Raw genomic sequence first — 21,756 nt, forward strand, 5'->3', positions numbered from 1 at the left:
TCTCATGGGTCCTGAGATCAAACCCCATGTTAGGGACTTGACACTACATCCAGGCTCAGCATGGAGCCTGCTTAAGATTCTCTCTCATTCACTCTCTGCCCCTCCCCACTGCTCACTCCCTCTCTCTAAAAAAAAAAAAAAAAAAAGAAACAAAGAGCTAACTCCACCCCTATAGACCACAGCTGAGCCTGGATGTAGCATCAAATGTTCTTCCTACTCTTCTTTTTCACTGTATCTATAAAATGTTATTTATTCTGTTTTTATTCTTATGAATCCAACATAAATGTAGATGAAACATCTTAGTTCCCAGTTTCAAAATAAATAGAAGAAGCTGAAAAGGATGGGATATGAAACCCATAATAAAGGACCTGTAATTGTTCCAAATTGGTGGCACAAAGGTAAGTTACTCAGGGATATTTGTTTAAATACAAATTCCCAGACCCTGTAGGAGATATTCCCATCAGAAGGGAGGTGGAGAGGAGGAACTGAGTATATGCATTTTTTTAAAAACTATAGGTAATAGAAGTGAATTACAGTTAAAAATCACTGAATGATATCAAGTAATGTAGAATATTATCATATTATATAGGAAAATATGAGTTTATAAAATCATCAAATAATACACTTTCTCCTTTAAGCAGAGCATGGCCTCAGAACCTTCAGCCCCAGTATGGTGATTGAAAGGTGACAAGCATAGATGTACTTCAGTGCCCATCTCCTACATCTTTGGATGTAAAGGATTTCTTTCTTTGTCCTTAGCTTGTGATGTAAAGGATTTTCCTTTTTCAAGATTTAGCTACCTAAGGATAGATAGATGATTGATAGATAGATGATAGATAGATAATAAATAAGAGTGTGTGTGTGTGTAAGTAATGGCCCTGAAACAGTGCTTCTTACAATGTGGAACTTAGACCACCTGAGCTAGAAGCCCTGGGGTACTTCTAAAAACTTTAGATTTCTGGTTCATCCATGTTGTTACAAATGACAAGATTTCCTTCTTTTTTAAGGCTGAATAATATTCCATTGTATATATACTACATTTTCTTTATCCATTCATCTGTCCATGAAGAGATACTGTTTCCATATCTAAGCTACTATGAATAATGCTGCAATGAACATGGGAGTAGAGATATCTCTTTGAGATAATGATTTCATTTCCTATGGATATATACCCAGAAGAGGGATTGCTGGATCATATGGTAGATCTATTTTTAATTTTTTGAGAAATCTCCATATTGTTTTCTGTAGTGGTTGAGCCAATTTATATATCCCTACAAACACTATATGAGGGCTCTCTTTTCTCCACATCCTTACCAATACTTATCTCTTATCTTTTTGATAAGAGCCATTCTAACACATGTAAGATGATAATTCATTATGTTTTGGTTTGTATTTCCCTAATGACTAATGATGTTGAGCTCCCTTTCATATACCTGAAATAAAAATCCTAACTAGATGAGGTGGTGAATAAGATGTTAATTAGCTTAACTGTGGTTATCATTTCACAATGTCTACACACATCAAAACATTCTGTTGTACACCTTAAATCTATACAATTTTTATTTGTCAGTTATACCTCAATTAAGTTGAAAAAAATTTGTATTTCTGGACCATACCTCAGATGTACCAAATCAAATTCCTAGAGGCAAGGCATAACAGCTTACTCTTTAGGCCAGCTCCCCAGGTGATTCCCCTGCACACCACAGTTTCAGAAATACTGTAAGATACTTCTCTGAGGTCTCTTCAAACACAAATTTTATATAACTCAGTCATCATTCTAGAACGATGAAATAGACATCTTCTAGTTTCAACCTGACCCTGTAATTCCCGAAAAATCCCTCTTTTCTTTTCCTCTTCTAACCCTGTTCTAACTTGTGTGTTTGATTAAATTACAATTCTCAGCATGAATTAATATGTGGCTGCTAGAAAGTTTCAAACTGGAGATTTTATTGGCTATCACAATAGTCTACTGGGAAAGAATCTACTAAGTAAATCCTTGAGCAAGATGTTTTTGAATTTTTTTAAAAAGGTATCTGTTGGATGAAATATGGTGGAGAAAATACTCTCTTCTAAAATAATCTCTCCAAATAGCCTTTACCTTTTTAGCTACAAGGTGAATCAGAGGCAATATAGCTATGTACAGATATTCAGTAAAAGAGCAAGGTTAAGCCAAATCCTGCTGTCACCAAGAATATTTGTACTATACATAAAATGTTTTCAACAGGAAGACTGAGACATTTTTGACTTGGCTTATGAAAGGAATATAGCTCTTTTCGCTAAAGGAACACAGAGAAAGTCTATCTTCAGAAACACTTCTTTATAGTTACTTTTTCCCCATGTTTATGAAAAGTTACTCATATCTTTAAAGAGTAAAATTCACTACCTGGTATCGATTGTACAAAGATTAAGAAGCTTTCCATCTTTGTTTCTAACCTGGAGTTTCTAAGCTGTAAAATAAATACCATAGGTGTTGTGATATAAGGGAATAATCCCTTCTCCTAAAAGACTCTCAGGCTCCTAAAATATGTCTGTAGCTATTCTATTACTTGAGACCTCAGAATCTTTTAGTAGGGAACATGGTATTTTATTCTACATTCTTTCATCCCTGGGAGAGGGAACACAGTGAGTTTCATTTGCACTAATATGGAAATAACTGGAAAAAAATATGGAAACAATGTTGGGTTTCCTTGAGGAGGGGAAGGAGCAGTGAGATGAGAAACACCAAGCACTGAGTGGTGTCCCATTGGCCCAAGGATTGGAGGTAGATGCCAGAGGTAAAAGGTGAAGAGAGACTTTTTTTTTTCCCTTTACAAGTAGCCCCTTCTTGCCTGTTTATCACACCAGATCAAGGATTATTTGCTTTCTTGTTGCTCCTAAAGCCCACATGAGAAAAATAAATCCACTTCCCTCCCCCACTCAATGTAACAGAAAATACGCACACACCAAGAAAGGAAACTGCTCAGGTGAGAGTATTATGCTGATTGAGACGAGTTTATTGAGAATTCAACACACACATCCACAACTTTATCAAGAGTCGTGAGCATGGTGAAAAATTCAGAAGAAATACATGTTTGGGCATCAAGTTTCTGAAAGTGTCTCAAAGAACATCATCCAGGGAAGGCTGCTGGAGGCGTCATCTGGTTTTTCATTTTCTTCCCTCTGGACTCTGGCGCTAGGTCTGAGACGCAGCAACTGGGAGGTGAAGGAGCAAAGGAGGACTGAGGAAGGAAGTAATGGAGGGACGTGGAGGGGCGCCTCTCAGCCTTGGGAGAGAAGATTCTGCGCCTCAGCAATTTCAGCAAATCAGTAGAGATCAAATGGCCAGTATCTTCTGTAGCCGAAGGTCCTACAGCCACTGTAGCCATAACCAAAGCCGTAGCCCACTGGGGAGAAGGTGCTGCCGTAGCCAGAGCCCACGCTGTACCCCAGGGGGTAGCCATAGCTGCCCCAGTAGCATCCTGGGAAGACGGCGCCAGAGAAGGTGTCGCGGTACATGGTGTCAGGAGTGGAAGGCTCAGGAAGCAGGGGAATGTGTCTCCTCTGTGTGATGAGTCCTCCGTCTCGGAACCTTCTTTATATACCCTGGCTGTGGGGCGTGGTTAAAAACACAAGGGCCTCATCTTCATTCTTGACACCATTTTTCATTCTTGAGACCACAGAAAGCTCGTTAATTTGATTTGCTCTTGTGTTAGATGTCTTTACAGCCGATTAAGGAAGCTCTCACATCATAGAATACAAGGATAGGATCCCTTCTTCAAACAAAGTGTGTCCCTCACTAAAAATGTATTGCAGTGACTTCAAAGCCCGGGCTCCTATAGACCCTAGATGTAATTCTTTGTAAGCAGGCTTTATAAAACCAAGAAATGTTCTGAGGTTGTTAACTCTTATTCAGTCCTCTTGCTCACTGAATTTCCACAACACACGGGGTAGAATTCAATAAATACGTGTTGGAATAAATTAATAAATGAAGTAATAATACATAGTGAGTCCAACTAAAACTCGAGGTATTTCTTAGTATTCACTTGGTTAAAGAATTCTCTTTTTGGTAGTGTGCAAGACAAAGGCCATAGGGCTCATAGAAAAGCCTCCTTTTTAATTTTTTCTCTATGTATAGCTACTCTGTCTTAAAAACTGGTTAAAAATTTAATCTTAATTATAATCCCCACCTGAACTGTATCTAACATCACATTTTGAGACCACTGCCTGAACTAATAATCTTATAATTGTAAAAAAAAATGGAGTTTTTTAAATTTCTTAAAAGATGTATTTATTTTAGAGAGAGAGAAAAAGAGAGAGCTCACAAGTGAGCTGGGGGAGGGACAGAGGGAGAGAGAGAATCCTGAAGCAGAGTTCATGCTAAGCTGGGAGTGCAGAGCCCAATGTGGAAATTAATGTGGGGCTTGATCTCAGGACCCTGAGATCATGACCTGAGCCAAAACCAAGAGCCAGCCACTTAACCAACTATCCACCCAAGCACCCCTTGAAATGAATGGTTAAATAAATATGATTTATTTTTAAAATAAATATTGAAAATAATAATGAAGTAAAAAACAGAAAAATGAATGGCAAATTTTATCCTGAAATGTGTATTTTTTTTTTGCTGGATCTAATAAAAAGCAGATTATCTGACAAATATGACAATCTTGTGAAGGGCATATTAAGTCAACATTTCCTCCCAGGAGCAGGAAGGAAAGTCATTCCTCTCTAAATAGAAATTTAGTTCTCAAGTAGGAGTGAAAGAAGGGACAAGATTGATCAAAACTACTTTGGGTCATGAAACACCTAATAAACTATTCCAGATATTTGCATTGAGATTGCCCATAATGGCACTTGGTAGAAAACTTACAGAATATACAGCAGAAGAGGACACACAGCACAGAAACAGAAAGGCACAGAGCTATAACAAATCATTTTTAGAAGACCATGGAAAGAATATGTATTACATACTGGACCCCAAAATTTTATTGTAGATCCCAGAGGTAGCTTTCCTCCCTGTCACCAGCAACAAAGACCTAAATTTCTAGGAGTACAAAGAAGTCACAGGTTGAATCCAAAGGCAAGGTGCGACACCTGGAAAAATACAAAACTGTGCCAGCATTTTAACCACTAATTGATTAATTACAGGAGAGGTATTTTTGAAAATACATGGTGCTGCACTACCATCTTTCTTCAAGAACAAAATACCATGACCACCTAGGGTGATTCAGCAGTTAAAATTCAAACACTTCATGTGACTTACAGCTAAATAAGTTCAGGGAATTAAAATTAGCTTTGCTCCCAAAATATAAAGGTATTCAAGAGCAGGTCCTTCCCTGAAAGTCACAGAATGATTTACACTATCTTTCTACTCTCATCATATTGCTCTACTCCATAAAGAAAACCAAAAAAAAAAAGAAAAGAAAAAGAAAGAAGGAAAGAAATGATAACCTTAGAGAAAAAGAAAAATGAAACAAAATAGCATTATACAATGGGATGGAAGAAAAGATTTGCCAAAGTTCAATTATGATGCTCTGTTGAAATAAATTCTCCCCTCACCTGCTTACCCAATCTGGCAAGATACTAGCTATGCCCTCCCAGGCACAATACCGAGCTCTGTATCTGAGTAGTAATGATGAATAAAAATTAAAATATGCCATCTTTTAAAAACTTAGGACCCTGAGGTGCCTGGGTGGCAGTCAGGTCCTGGGATCCAGCCCTGCTCAGCAGGGAGTCTGCTTCTTCCTCTCTCTCTGCCACTCCCTACTTCTTGTGTGCTCACTTTCTCTAGTCTCTCTCTCTCAAATACATAAATAAAATATTTTTAAAATTAAAAAAAAATAAAAACTTAGGCCCCATTTATAGCAAATATCCTGAATTTTCTCTAGAAAGTCTACAAAAAAGTCTTAACACAAGAAAGTTTTAGGGAGACACATTATCAGCAAGTCATTTAAAAACATAACTAATTTGGTATAGATTAAAATTGCTGTGATCTGAAGAGGGAGGATTTATTTGTGTCCTCCTCCTCTATGAAGTGGCTGAACAGGAAATAAAATAAAATAAAATAAAAATGAAAAATAACAAAACTAATAGCTAGCTCAATCCTGCATTGGTTCTATGAAAACTATATTCTGACATACGTATATCTAGGGAAGATCTAGGTTTTGTAAAGCATGCAGTTTATACAATGTTGAGAACCCTCTTTATGATAAAGAACATAACAAAAATATAAAATTTAGTACAAAATTAAACATTTGTTAAATGCTAAAAGAAATCACAAAAATTAAACACTAACAAAAATCATAAATATTACAAAATTCCAAAAGGAGTATTTTTACTACTTAACTGCTTGCCATATTTCTATAATATTTTTTCCATAGACTAGCTTCTGACTCTATCATTTCAAACTGTTTTCTCTACTACTCATCCTGTGCTGAATGCCATGGAGCAAATTCATACTGACATATGACCTCTGGTCCTACATCTTCAAGTCAAAAACTTTGGGTTAATTGGGGGAGTGGATGGTAAAGAATTCCTGGAAGCCATTCCCACACAAGGATGTCTCAAAATAGCCTAATGAGACTCAGAAGTGACTGCAAACCACATGAATCTATCCCCCCATATCCAAATTAAATGTATCTCCTAGTCAATTTCTCTTTAAGCCAAATGCCAAAAAGACCCATGGCCCTCCAGAGCCTCCCAACAGGAGGGGAAGTGTGGTGTAGGGAACCCCTCAGTAGAAAGCAATAGCTGTCTAAACCAGTTGCAGTAAAAATGTCTAGCTTTTGTGAGTTTCTGAAAAAAAACAAGGTCATGTGACATGGAGTTTTGATAAAAAGAAAAATATTATATTGTCACATTAAAAATGACTCAGTATTAGACTAATCATTACTGGGGTGCCTGGGTGGCTCAGTCGTTAAGCATCTGCCTTCGACTCAGGTCATGATCCCAGGGTCCTGGGATCGAGCCCTGCATCGGGCTCCCTGCTCAGCGGGAAGCCTGCTTCTCCTTCTCCCACTCCCCCTGCTTGCATTCCTGCTCTCGCTATCTCTCTCTCTGTGTCAAATAAATAAATAAAATCTTAAAAAAAAAAATTTTTTTAAATAGACTAATCATTACTGGATACTTATTGGTTTGGATAAAGTTCATGACCCCTTTCTTTTTTAATAACAATCTTATGATACTATTTAATAAATAACTTGATTTCTCTTTTCATATTTCTTTGATTTTAAATAAGGTCTGACATGAATAAAGACAGGAGAAAATCTTGCTCTTTGATTTTCTACAAAGGAGCAGGAAACATACTGTGTACAGATCTTAGAGTCAGTTTTAGCATGCACAGTAAGATAGTTGTTGTCTTGTAAGCTTCACAGATAAAGTTTCCAGCTTCAAAATATTATATAATTCATTAGTAATGAGAAAGAAATTACAAGGGAATGCTGTGAATTGTGCAAGACTGTTGAATCTCAGATCTGTACCTCTGAAACAAATAATGCAATATATGTTAAGAAAAAAAAAAAAGAAGAAGAAGAAGGTAGCGGGAGGGGAAGAATGTAGCGGGGGAAATCGGAGGGGTGGACAAACCATGAGAGACGATGGACTCTGAAAAACAAACAGGGTTCTGGAGGGGAGGGGGGTGGGAGGATGGGTTAGCCTGGTGGTGGGTATTGAGGAGGGCACATTCTGCATGGAGCACTGGGTGTTATGCACAAACAATGAATCATGGAACACTTCATCTAGAACTAATGATGTAATGTATGGGGATTAACATAAGAATAAAAAAAAAAAGTAAAAAAAAAAAATATATGTCAGTGGTTACTCTGTAATACAAACATGATCTTTCCATTTATCTTTTCAAACACATTCTTACAGACATTTATTAGACATCTGCTGTGTTCCAGGTGTGTTGTTAGGTTCTAGGGATCTGAAGATGAATGAGAAATGGTAATTCAAAGGAAAATGATAAATAAATGAATAAGCAATGTTATACATTCTACCCTGAAAGTCCATACTGCCTTCTGTAGACTTCAGGGATGACGGAGAGAGTGAAACAAGTCTCCTTGAACTAGGGGGTAGTGGCCATGGAAAGCTTCCTTATGGAAGGGATAAATATTTGAGCTGGGTCTTGAAAATGGGTGAGTATTGGTTAGGGGGATAGTGGATTTAGGGAATATTCCAGAAAGAAGGGTTTTAAAGTCTCAAAGGTGTTAAATACTACAGTGTCTTCCAGGAGTCACAGACAATTCAAAGGGACCATAGCCATAGTGACAGGAGAATTAACAGAAGCTGAGACTGAAAAGGTAATCGGAGGCATGTGAAACTGTACGAGCCGTGGAAGCAAAGGATACACCCTAATGCACTCAGCCAGGGGTGGGTGACATAATCAGCTTGGCATTTCAGAAAGATGGCTACTCAGTCAGTGTGGAGAATGAATTGAAATGGGGAAATCCTGGAGGTATGTATGAAGACTGGGTTTAAAATTGTATTCACTAGGAATGCTTTTGGCTGCAAGTTACAAAAACCCAAGCTGAAGTCTGCTTATACAAAAAGAGCTTATTTTTCATGACTACTAAGAAACAAGAACACAGGCCATTCCAAGAATACATGCATCAGGGCGTGGCAACGTCAGGGTTCACTGGTTCACTGCAAGGACCCTCTCAGTTCTCTCCCATTGGCTGCAGGATCACTACAGCAGGTGCATGCTTCACATTCTTATGCATCAACATCCAAGCCAGGAAGCAAAAAATAGGACCTCTTCTCCCACAGCTCCTTTGGATTTACTATCTCCAAAGAATTCATTTCATATTTGCCTTACAGTGGATTCCCTCTGGCTCCCATAGTCTAGAACTGAATCACATCTCATGGTTGGGCTGTGAAAAGCATATACTGGGCATTTTCTGCTGCTAGAGTGCAAATTGGTCTCTGCCAACCTAGCAAGAGGGAAAGGAATGGCCATTGGTTTGGTAATCAATAGAACTGCATGAAAACCATCACACTAAGTTAGGCAAGAGAGGATGGGAGCCTAAACTCAGGTGGCAGGATGAACAAGGGGATGAATTTAAGAAATGTTAGACAGGTAGATTTAACAGCTGTGGGCTAAAAATCATCTTTCAGGATTATCACCCAATATCCCCACCAAGGATTCTGATGCAAGACATCCATGGAAGACTCTGTGGAAGGAACACCAAAGGGAAGTGCTTCCCAATCTTTTTCCCATATAGCACACACAGTATATTACACATCTTTAGGATATAGTGGAATAATCAGGTGAGACTCACTGAGAGGATATAGCCAGGCCCCAAGCTCTGCTGCCCCAGATCCCGCCCAGATCAGCCAGAGGCTGAGACCAGCAGCACCTCTAACACACCTGTAATTCAGTGCTGAGATCCTCCAATTAGGCAGCTCTGTAAGGCACTTGGGACAATTAGAGATAATAAAATAGCCTGTAGAGACAACATCTAATTACTGTTACAGGAAGCATATAAAGAGAACTGTCATGCTTCTATAATGAATGTAAAGTTATCCCAGGGAAGATACTCGCTCAGACCCTTGATTGTAATCCTCCTAACCATTGCTTTTCAGTTGCTACTATCTGACAGTCAAATACCATGACCCTCAAAATATGACTTCCCTTCAGTTAATTTACTAACTTGCATACAAAATTTAATTATTGTTGTCTAGATCCTCATACTCAGAAACTATCTGGTTTTCAATATGAAAATGAGATCTACACCCATGCTGTGAGATACTATCTGAATAATAAGAATCAATACCCAGGAGTCACCCTTGACACCCCCTCGTTTGCAAATACAATCTATTGCAAAGTGCTACCAATTTTACCTTCTGAAAGTCTCTTGAATCCATTAATTTCTATCAATCTCCATTTCACTATATCTGTTTGTTTCCTATTATTTCCTAATGCTACAAATTACCACAAACTTGGTAGCTTAACACAACACAAATTTGGGACACCTGGGTCCCTCAATCGGTTAAGTGTCTGACTGGGGTTCAGGTCATGATCTCAGGGTCCTGGGATTGAGCCCCGCATCAGGTTCCCCGCTCAGTGGGGAGTCTGCTTGTCCCTCTCCCTCTCCCTTTACCCCTCCCCCACTCATGCTCACTCTCAAATAAATAAAATCTTTTAAAAAAATTAAAAATAAAAAACACAAATTTATTATCTTAAAACTCCCGTGGCCAGAAGTCGGAAATCAACATATAGTCACGGCTGGTTCCTTCTACAGGTTCTGAGGGGAGAATTTGTTTTCTAGCTTTTTTTAGCTTCTATAGAGGCCACCTGCATTCTTTGGCCCATGGCTCCTTCCCTGCCTCCCTCCAATGTCTTGCTTCTCCTGCACTACAGACTGTGATCCTCCTCTTTCCCTCTTATAAGGATCACATTGAGCCCACCTGGATAATCTAGGATTATCTCCCCAGATCAAGATCCTTAATTTACCTCTGCCTCACAAGCAGTGAGGTAGTGAGCCTACTGGTAAGGTAAGCTAACAGAGTGAAAATTTGGGGGCCCATTTTTCAGCCTGATACATTACCCAATGCAAGCTATTTATTTATGTACCTACACTGCTACAGTGGCCTCAGAACTAGGCAATTGACAGCTTCCCTCCTTACGATCTGCGTCCAACAACCAAAGTGTTTACAAAAGGCAGATCTGGTTATGATAGACACACATACACACACACAAAACACACATACAAACACACACACATAAAAATATTTCAATAGCTTCCCATCGCTATTAGGATAATTTTTTAAATTTATCTTTAAACTGACCTAAAAGCCTCCAACTCAATGCCTAGCCTTCACCGTCTTTTAGTGCTTCAAAGGCACCATGTTCCTTCTTGCTCTCAAGCCTTGGCACTTGCTATATATTCTGATGGAATTCTTTTCCCTCTTCTCTCCCACCAGCCTCTAGATACCAGCTCAACCACTTCCTTTGGAAGATCTTTCTGCCCTCCCCTGCATCATGGCATCAGGGCATCATGGCAGACCACCATCTCCCCCACATCTTCAGTATGTTTCACAGTTGTCCTTTAACTTTATCTGTGTGACTGATATCTGCTTCACTAACCTGCTAAATGATCAACAAAAATGATGTCTTTAATCAGCCTTGATCCCTCAGTGCCTTGCTCACTACTAGGCATAGTGTAAGTTTTCAATAATATCAACTGCGTAAATGAATGAATGAATATTCTAAACCTAATTTGGCCATGCACTTGCTGGGAGAATTTAGGCAAATTACTTTTCTGAGCCCCAAGCCATTTGAATGTAAAATGAGGTAAGTTGGCTCCCTGGAACTCAACCATGGTATGATTTTCACATCAAAATCACAGATGACCCAAGATTACAGTGCAACCCTCTCTCATTGGAATTTGGTCAACTAAGCATGTAACTAAATACAGCACTTTTGCTCACCATATTTCACACCCCTGCTAAGATGAAGTAATGGGCTCCCAGCTGCCCTCACTTAAAAAGCAAAATGCAGTGATGGAATCACAGAAGAGAATTGTTGAAATCTCTGCAAAACGTTTCACCACAATAGTTTTCAAAGTTTAGTCTGTGCAAGAATCTCCCTGGATACCTGCTTTAAATGCACATTTCCAAGCTCATTCCTTTAGATTCTTATTCACTGGGTTGGGGGGAGGGCCAAGGAATATGCATTTTTAATAAGCAGCCCAAGTGATTCCGGTAAAGGCAGTGGTCACACCTTGAGTAATCTGAAAAGGTGTCCTCTTTAACAAAACACAAAACTCAAAATGACATGAGCACGAGATGGTGAAGGATAAAAAGGAGACACCTTCTTAGCCCGGTTTAATAAACCAGAGCTAATGTGACTTATTATCGTGGCAAACTTTGCTTCCCAGGAGACATTTGGCAATGTCTGGAGTCATTTCTGTTTGTCATGACTACTTAGCATCTAATGGGTAGGAGCCAAGGATGTTGCCAAACAGTGTACAATGTACAGGGCAGCACCACCCCCTAAACTCTCACAACAAAAAACTATCCAGCCCAAAATGTCAATAGAGCCAAGGTCAAGAAACACAGGACTGAAGTCAAGATTGCATGCAGTCAAATATGATTAGCAGACAATATACCCCCAAAGTGTCACATGACAGGGCCAGAACTTGCTGACCAAGTCTTGGGGCTCACTTGAGATGCAATTTCAATGCCTTGCTATCTCAGCACTTATGGGGCTAAAGCCACATTTGTGAGGCCACTTGGTTAATTATCAGAGCAAGCACCTAATTACTGAAGCTTGCTATTTGATGTAGAACCCATGATATGTCCTTAAGAAATAATGTGACACCACAGTAATGCCTGGCTGCATAACAAGCTCACTGACTCTTGTCAGAAACACCTCACAGGTATTTAACAACCAACATGATAAGTCATTCCAAGGAAGGTATGTTTTTGCTGCCAGCTTTTAGTCACTGGTGGGATAGGAAGGTCATTTTTAGCATCTACTCTCTATTCTTAGTAATGCAAAGCAAGGAGCTGAGGTCCACTTTTTGGACACAAAGGGAGAGTTAGAGCCAGAAACTGGGAATGTGTGCAGATTGAAAGCACAGCACCAACCTGTAAGCTGACTTAGTCCAAAGGATAAAAGATAAGAAATTATGATCTGCTGTGCTACCTGAGTGCTAAACAGCCTCACTGATGATTGGAAGCATGACACTTCAACATATTTACTCATTGGTTGCCCTTTGGAAGGCCTTAGGCTATGTCCTTCTGATGACCTTAAAAATCATATTTTATATTACTGCTACACAATAAATGATAGTAAACTTGAGCTACTGGAAGCATCACGTCCTCAAAGTCTTTGCTGACCCAAAACTAAATATACAAATAAATAAATTTAAATTTAAAAGTGAGGACCTATGTCCCAAAGATTTCTTCATCTTAACATTTCAGGCTGCTCATGAGGGAAGCCTTGAAAATTCTGCAGTTGTGACCAAGTGCGTTGGATGCAGAAGCTTCAAAATGGAGATAATGAGGCACACCTGTAAAGAGATTACTAAGAGGGGAGGATGACTGGAAAGGGAGGAAGAAAGAACAGGACACTCTACTTCGAACCCTGTTGCCAAAGATAATGTCAGGAGTCTCAGGCAAGTCACTGCAAAGGAACTGGTGTCTGAGAAATAACAGGGTATCTTTAGAGACAACGATTCTCAACACATTCAGGAGTCTTATAGAATATCCTAAGGGGTCTCTGCCTGGCAGGCCTTAGAAGCAAGAAATATTTCCATTTATCTAATAGAAAGTTCTCCTGCTTCAATTTTAAGTGTTTTTCCTCTATCCACAATGGAAATGAAAAACATAAACTAGTTTTTCTGTAAATAGCAATAAAAATAGAACAAAAGCGTAGGAAAAATCATACTTTTAAAAACTTTGCTTTTTTGCTAAAAATGTTAATACCATTTCATCAATACTTTAGAGATCAAGAGTAAGATGTATGTCCCTCTCTACTTCCTTCAGGGTAAGAATCAACAGGACTGGGCCGGTGCTTAAACTTTATGGGCTCATGAATCACCTGAAATGTTGTCGAAGTGCAGAGTACAAAAGGAGCCCAAGATTCTGCCTTTTGAATAAGCTCCTGGGTGATGCCAACGTTGCTTGTCCTCTGACCATATTTCAAGGAGCAAAGGATTAAGCTTTTTCTCTAGGGTTTAAAGTCATTATATTAATCCACAAATATTTATCGAGTGTGTAGAAGACAGCAGTGGTGATAGAACAGTGAATTAAGTACAGTCCTTGTCCTTAAGGAAGTTACAGCATACACACTCTAGTGAGGGAATCAAGGATCGTAAGAAAGATAATCAGCAGCCCTCACCTCATTAATAATAAACCAGAGCATTCCCCACATTCATACACAGTCTTTGGAACATCAAATCAGGCAAGGTAGGTCTGTGACAATGATGGAGTAAGAAAAAAACAAGGCCACTCAGTAATCATGTCCAAGAACAGATGGAAACAGGAACACTATTCAAACCCAACATGACTAGGCATCATCATCAGTGACTGTTGCCTCTTGACCAATAACACATTTAGCCTTATTCCACCTCCTAGGTAAAAACTGTTAAAACACCCAACCGTAGAATTAGGCCTGCTTCCTGACGGTACATGTGGCAGGCAGAATAATGGTCCCCCAAAGACGTTGCCATCCTAATTCCGGAACCTGTGAATCTGTCATACTATGTGGCAAAGGGGAATGAAGGTTGCTAACCCACTGGCTTTAAGTAGGGAGGTTACCCTGGATTATCTGGGTGGGCCCAGTGTAATCAAAAGTGAAGGAGGAAGATTGGGAGGTCAGAATCAGGGAGAGAGATTTGAAGATGTTATGCTACTGTCTTTGAAGATGAAGGAAGGGGACACAAACCAAAGGATTGGGGGCAAGCCTTTAGAATCTGGAAAAGGCTAGGAAATCAAATGATTTCCTACCAATGCCTTGATTTGAGCCCAGTAAAACCCATTTTGAACTTCTGACATCCAAAACTGTAAGAGCATAAATTTGTGTGGTTTTAAGCCACTAAGTTTGTGGCAATTTGTTACAGATAGTATCCAATACAGAAAAGACCACTGCCTCCTTTAGTCCTTTCCAGAATTACCTCATTCAAGCCCAAATCTTAAAACAAACTCCTCTTAAAACCCCCTTATTGAGAAATCCTGCAATTTCTCATGTTGCGTCATTTCTGCTCTTGCAACAAGTTGATTGCCAGACTGCGGGTGTGTTCCTGGGGGTCTTGGTTGATGGACTTTGGCAATGTAGTGTGAACAGTATGATATTAAAGTAGAGGTGAGGCTTTCAAACTAAAACAAGGGAAGTTCCCTGGGCTAGAGGAAGCCCTTTTGAAGGATCTGTAGGAATTAGATGAAGAAGGGGGCAGAAGGGAGCAAAAACTATGGCAGGTACAATTGTGGGAGAAAGGGAAGCATGGTAGGGACAAAAAGGAAATGGGGCTAGAGGAACCAGTAGTCTTGTGAGCCACTAGTTGATCTTTATCCTGAAATCTGTAAGTAATCAAAAAATAACCTGAATTTGTGAAAGAAAGCCATATTATTAGATTCACATTTTGAGAGATGATTATATCTGCTGTATGGAAGAGGGCTTGGGGACTGGCTGGCAGACTGGATAGGCAGCTGGTCTAGTAATCCAGGCACGAAATGACAAAGGTGTGAAGCAGACAGAAATATTAGGAATAAAGATCTAACATCATTTCTTAGGCATAATGAGGAGGGGAAATCTAAGGACTTGATATCAGGGTAGAGAATGGAGCCTAATACTCACTAAAATTTATTTGGCAAGCTTGTGAAATAATGGAGGATCTTGATAATCTCAGTTATGGTCAACTCAGCAAAAACCAAGTTAACGTTCTGCCTCTCTTATCAGTGATAGAAGGATGGGCTCAGAAGGAATCTGGAAACCCCAGCTTGAGAGTTGGTTCAAGTCTCAGCTTTCTCACTTGGTGAATATTTGCCCACAGGAAAATTGCTTAATTTACACCAATTTCTTCATGATACCTAATCTCCCAAGGTAATTGTCAGAATTAAATAGAATTCAGTATTGGTAAGGATGTGGAGAAAAGGGAACCCATCTGTACTGTTGGTGGGAATGTATATTGGTGCAGCCATTTTTGAAAACAGTATGGAGGGTCCTCAAAAAACTTAAAAATGGAATTACCATATGATCCAGCAATCCCATGTCTGGGTATATATCCAAAGAAAATGAAAACACTAATTTGGAAAATTATCTGCACCCCCATGTTTACTGCAGCATTTTTTACAGTAACCAAGACATGAAAGTAACCTAAGTATCCATTGATGGATAAATGGATAAAGAAAATGTGATAGATGATAGATAGATAGATAGATAGATAGATAGATAGATAGATAGATAGATATTAGATAGATGATACATAGATAGAATAGATATATGATATATAATGGAATTTTATTCATGTAAAAAAGGGAAATGTTATCATTTGCAACAACATGGATGGTACATTATGCTGAGTGAAATAAGTCAGACAGAAAGACAAATACCATATGATGTCACTTATATGTGGAATCTTAAAGATGGAAAAAGCAAAAACTGAGCTCATAAACACAGAGAACAGATTGGTGGTTGCCGGAACCAGGGGTGGAGGGTGGGCAAAATGAGTGAAGGTAGTCAAAAGGTACAAAGTCTCAGTTAGAAATAAGTTCTGGGGATATATGTTACAGCATAGTAACTATAGTTAATACAGTATTGTGTTTCTGAAAGTTGCTTAGAGAGTAAATCTTAAAAGTTCTCATCACAAGAAAAAATACTTATAACTGTATGGTGATGGATATTAACTAAACACTGTGGTGATTATAATATATATAAATATCAAATCATTATGTTGTACAGCTGTAACTAATATAATGTTGTCAATTATATCCCAATAAAAAAAGAATTAAATAAGATTCTATGGAAGTGTTTTATGAACTGTAAATCACTATGTAAATATAAGGCATAATTATCAATGGCATTAGAAGTGACATCAAGCAGGAATAGTTCTGAGAAAGAGTGTTATAGCTCCAAAAGCACTGTGTAACTCATTTTAGAGTGGAGGGTTGGATTTGGAGTCAGACACTCCTTGGCTATATCTTGGCATTTTTTTCTTTACAAATGGATGATACAGCTCAAATTATTTAACTTTTTAATATCAGTTTTCTCTTCAGTAACATGGATAGGTAATGAAGCCAACCTCAAAAAAAAAAAAAAAAAAAAGGTCATGCAAATAAATAGGGAAATTAAACCATCCTTGTGCCTGTCACATCATTACTGCAGGAGGAAAGGAGACAAATTGTTGTACTTAATCCCTTCTTGTGCTTTTTAAGGTATTTATACTTTTTAGCTTCAAGATGTCAGACAAGGCCACCTGAGTGGCACAGTTGGTTAAGCATTCAACTCTTGGTGGTTGAGGCTCAGGTATGATCTGAGGGTCGTGAGATCAAGCCCTGAGTGGGGCTCCGTGGCCAGCGGGAGTCTGCTTGAATTTCTCTCTCCCTCTCCCTCTACCCCTGCCACCCCCCTAAAATAAATAAATCTTTAAAAAAAAAAGAAAAAGATGGCAGACAGACCAAACAGACTTTGCCCTTTCTGCTCCCCAGAACCCATTCAATTATAATAAAAGGTAGAAGCCAACAATGACAGAATTGTAGGAACAATACTGATTGAAGAGGGATAAACTAAATATCTGGATGATGGGAAGGAGATGGAAAGAAAACAGAAAGAAAGAGGAAACCATAGCAGAGACCATGAAAGGGGGCTATAAGCAAAGAGCAAGCTGATCTTCCCCTTCAAATCCCCAGAGAAAATCAGGATTGCAACACACAGAAAAATATAAGGATTAGGGCTAAAACAGAGATAGGGTGGTTAAATGAAAATCTAGTTAAAGAACAGAAGTGTTCAACCAGTGGGCAACCAGTATGGTCGCTTGAACTTTAGAACAAATGACCTTTGCACTCTGGTATTTGGGGGCCCCCCACCTCGCCGCCAACCTAAAGGCCAGCTAGCCCCTCTTTTACCTTAAATGAATCCTTTGTGAACTCTCCCCCATACGCAGAGCTCCAGCACAGCTTTTTAGTGTATCATTATTAAATCTGAAAGGATGATTGATAGTCATAGCAATGATCGTTATAGCATATGATAAGGTATAAATGAGCATATATAGCAACAATAGTTTCTAAATTGCAGTCTTCACTTACGGACTCTAGAGACCTGGAGAAATCACTGATTCCGTGACTGCAGCAGAGAAATTCAAGATGAGCCCAGAACATTCTGTTGAGCCAGAAATTAAAGAATTGATCAAATAGTGATGGGGCCATTTTTAAGGAACTTAGGAGCCTGTGTGAAGGTTTTCCCACTGTCCAAATCTGGGGCAATCTGAGCATCAAAATTAAAAGTAACATTAACCGATTATAACATATTGAGCAAAATAAGAATCCACAAGCTTATGTTGATATAAATATTGATACAAATAAGCACACAAAAAACTAAATGGGGAAAAGAAAGTTCCTTCTTATGGTAGGATGCCAACTAATAAATAGTAGAAGGATATATAAAATCAGAAAGTTGCAAATAAATCCTAAAATTAGTGAGTACAAACTTGATAAGCAATAGGATGTTTACATAGTGTCAGAGTATCAACACACTAGTTATTAATGACAAAGGAAGTGAAGAAGCATGAAAGATGCTACTTTTACCAAGTGATCAAAATCCATACCAATCAAATTTGCATAAACCAACATCATGTGACCCCTGATAGGATGCACCAAGAAGAATACAGCATTGTTTCTATCACATTTCTACCATAGATGTTTAACATGAACCTAATCATGAGGAAAGTCAGACAAACCAAAAGCAAGGGACATTCTATAAAATAATCAACCTGCATCCTTGAAATTGGTTGAGGTTAAGAAAGAGAAATGCTGAGGAACTGATGCAGATTAAAGAACTTAAGGAGACGCGCATGATACTGGCTCAGATCCTGCAGGGACAAGGGGAAAAATAACTACTAGGGACAAATTGGGACAATTAACTAAGTTTGAGTATGTACTGTGGATTAGGTAACAGTACTAATATTAAATTTTCTAATTTTCATGATTATTCTGCCTTTGTTCTGAGGACAAATGGTCATGATACCTGAAATATATTCTGAAGTGGATTTGTTACTCTAAATATTATATATATTACACAATACAGTACTGTATGTATATTATATTATATATAGTGATAAAGTAAGTGGGGCAAAGTGTAAACATTTAATAAATCCAGGCATGCAGAATTTCCTTGCACTGACATGGCAAGTTTTCTGTGAATCTGAAATTACGTCAAAATAAAAAATATCTAATCGGCAAAACACAAAAATGATTATGGTTTTAGAACAATCACACTTTAGGTAAATGTTAGCCATGATGATAGAATCTAGAATCTTATGGTTGGTAGAGATCCCAAATCATCCATTTAGTACTTGATGCCCCTGGAATCTCCCCACCAGTAGGTCAGTCTACCTATTTGTTGGAATTTTGCCAGTGAAAGCCCACTTCACCTCCAGATAGCCCAATTCTTTTTCCCTTTTGCACACGCATATCTGTCTCCATATGTAACTCTTAACTCACCTCTCTCATGGTCATGTTTATATACCCAAACTGCCCTTCTATGCAAGCTTACCACACTGTTTATGCTATGTTTATATGGACAAAGGCAAATAATAACTCCAAAGGACATTATTAGAGCAATTGAAAAAATTGGAGTATGCACTGTACTTAGATAATAATATATCAATATTAATTTTCTCATTTTAATAATTATACTTTCCTTGATCTTAGGCTAAATGCCTAAGGCTAAATGATCATAGGCTGTCTCCTATTTTAAGTCCTTAGGAAGAACTGAGTAAAGAATATCTATTTATCTTTGTATAATCATTTACAGTACATTAATTGGTATAAAATAGGAGACTATTAAGTGCTCTTTATATGCTGAAAAAAGTATATTTAAATCTTCAGGTCAAGGATTATGTTTTATTTGTCTCTATGTCTCCCAAATCTTAGGACAATCTTTGGCCTTGTGTCTATTTGGTGAGTGTCTATTGAGTGAGCATCTCTTGAAAACAGCTTCTCAGGCCAGTCTCTATTTAGGTGGTTTTTATAGTCCCCAAATTCTTAACACAGTGGCCAGAGTCCAGTATTATTTCATGCATACGTGAATGAACTTTATATTGGCTTATACTATATTTTGCACCCATAGAGAAGAGATTTAACAAGTCAATGAACAATTATTGAGCACCTTCTCTGAGAGAGGCAGGGGTGTAATAAATACTTGATATGTGAATGAGTAAGCTTTCATTCAAACAAAGTATTTTGCTTCAGTAAAGCAGAGATTTTTCAGGAGGCAAGACCAGAAGCATTTTCTAAGTATAAACCACATATCATTTCAAGTGCTTTTGATGGCAACTATCATTCCAAAGAATAAATGCTTCATTTTTAATACAGCTATATGTATAATCAGAATTGAGGAGGATGGGAAAAATAAGACTCATCTATCAAAAAGGAAAAAAAAAATTATGTGATTTTAGCTGTTGGCTTCGCTTTATTGAACAAATCTTAGAAACTCCTAAAAACAAAGATTCATAACTAAGTCCATTTAGTTGAAATTCTTCCAACAGGCTGTGGGGTTCACATCTCTCCGGAGTGAGTTCCATAAACAGCAGGGAAAAGGGGAAAGAATCAAAATGGGATTGTGTCCCTAATGAAAGAAGGAAAGAAATTTTTTGAGCATTCAACAGCTAAGAAATGTTCCGGCTTATAATCGGCATAGAGAAACAGACAATGGCTGTGTATTTTGGATTTAATTTAGGACACTTTTAAGGCCTTTTTAGAAACTGAAATCTTGGGCACCTGGGTGGCTCAGTTGGTTAAGCGACTGCCTTCGGCTCAGGTCATGATCCTGGAGTCCCGGGATCGAGTCCCGCATCAGGCTCCCTGCTCGGCAGGGAGTCTGCTTCTCCCTCTGACCCTCCCCCCTCTCGTGCTCTCTCTTTCTCATTCTCTCTCTCAAATGAATAAATAAAATCTTCAAAAAAAAAAAAAGAAACTGAAATCTTAACATTAAGGGACAAAATAATTAGGCATCACCCTATCCTGGTGTACAGTCTGAACTCAAAATAAGATTTGGTTCAAGTCAGCCATTACAGGTTGAAACTGGCTGATGAATTCAAAAGCATAAAAGCAGAGTAAAATAAAAAACAGGAACAAAAATATGTGTGCTGAAGGAAATAGATTTATTAAGAGACTGACAGCAAAACCCCCTTCTACCCACACCCAATTGTAATACATTGATGTCAATGTAGAATTTAATAATACAGAAGCAGAGCAACTAGAAGAGGCAAACTACTTGCTTTACGGCTAAAATTCAGGTTATGTGGGAGAAACACATCTTGCTCTCCTCCTTGGCTGTAGGTATCAGTTCAGCATTTGATGCCTGGGTGGCTTGTTCAGCATCATCAAAGACCAGGAGCTCAGTAAGAAGTCAGTAAGAAGACGGAAGATGTATCTCCCATGCACATCTGGAGGCAGGAAGACAGTCATTGCTCTTCAGGTCGGTTTGCACACAGAGAATCGATGGAGAGTTCTGCAGTTGCTTGGAGCCTTGGGTCCATCAGTAAGTGCTGTAGCCGAAGCCAGAGTTCGAGCCCCATGGCCTGCAATAGCTGCCGCCGTAGCAACAGTCCCTGTTGTACATGTTGCTACCACCAAAGCTGTAGCCCAGGGAGCTGTAGCCATTGCATCCATAACCATAGTTCAAGGGAGAGCCCAGGGGCACGACACAGTTCAGGGGGGTAGCTCTGAAGGTCCTGTGGAAGTTGGTTCCATAGCAAGGATAGCCGGGGAAGTAGCTTCCACAGCAGAAGAAACGAGTCATGGTGGCAGGAGTTGAGGAGGAATAGGATGGATGGGGAAGAGCGAGTAACCCGAGTCTGAATGCAGGTCTCCTCCTGCAGAAGGCTTTTTATACCCCCAGCTGGTGGGCATGACACAGTTCTCTAAACATCTTTCCATTAATTTGCATAAATAAGTCTCTTATTTGGTAATAAAATGTGCATAAAGGAACCCACAAACTCATGGCCCACATTTTTGTTGGCTTTTCTATTTGCAAAGGAATGTGCTGTATCTTCAAAGCCAGGGGCCATCCCTGACAGGCAACTGAATTCTTTTCATCAGTGCCCCATCGTTTAACTA

General features: G+C 38.8%; 2 protein-coding genes and 1 non-coding gene across 3 annotated transcripts; 1 reads left to right on the forward strand and 2 right to left on the reverse strand.

Moving 5' to 3' along the window:
• Positions 1 to 3,080: 3,080 nt before the first annotated feature.
• KRTAP8-1 (keratin associated protein 8-1) lies at positions 3,081 to 3,665 on the reverse strand. The gene has a single exon (XM_081804999.1). It carries the CDS (start codon positions 3,493 to 3,495, stop codon positions 3,304 to 3,306), a length of 192 nt encoding a protein of 63 aa, XP_081661125.1. The 5' UTR covers positions 3,496 to 3,665; the 3' UTR covers positions 3,081 to 3,303.
• A 2,245-nt stretch (positions 3,666 to 5,910) lies between these two features.
• On the forward strand, positions 5,911 to 6,028 carry LOC115944458 (small nucleolar RNA SNORA29). The gene has a single exon (XR_004079003.1). It is a non-coding gene; the product is annotated as a small nucleolar RNA SNORA29 (small nucleolar RNA).
• A 14,756-nt stretch (positions 6,029 to 20,784) lies between these two features.
• KRTAP7-1 (keratin associated protein 7-1) lies at positions 20,785 to 21,486 on the reverse strand. The gene has a single exon (XM_006743856.2). The coding sequence runs from the start codon at positions 21,437 to 21,439 to the stop codon at positions 21,176 to 21,178; it is 264 nt and encodes an 87-aa protein (XP_006743919.1). The 5' UTR covers positions 21,440 to 21,486; the 3' UTR covers positions 20,785 to 21,175.
• Between the last annotated feature and the right edge of the window lie 270 nt (positions 21,487 to 21,756).

The sequence above is a fragment of the Leptonychotes weddellii genome, chromosome 1, assembly GCF_054177405.1.
Source record: "Leptonychotes weddellii isolate Sample4059 chromosome 1, ASM5417740v2, whole genome shotgun sequence".
Classification (NCBI taxonomy): Eukaryota; Metazoa; Chordata; class Mammalia; order Carnivora; family Phocidae; genus Leptonychotes; species Leptonychotes weddellii.

Excerpts from the sequence above, each read along its gene's own strand:
- KRTAP8-1 (XM_081804999.1), bottom strand. The coding sequence starts at position 3,495 with ATGTACCGCGACACCTTCTCTGGCGCCGTCTTCCCAGGATGCTACTGG.
- KRTAP7-1 (XM_006743856.2), bottom strand. The coding sequence starts at position 21,439 with ATGACTCGTTTCTTCTGCTGTGGAAGCTACTTCCCCGGCTATCCTTGC.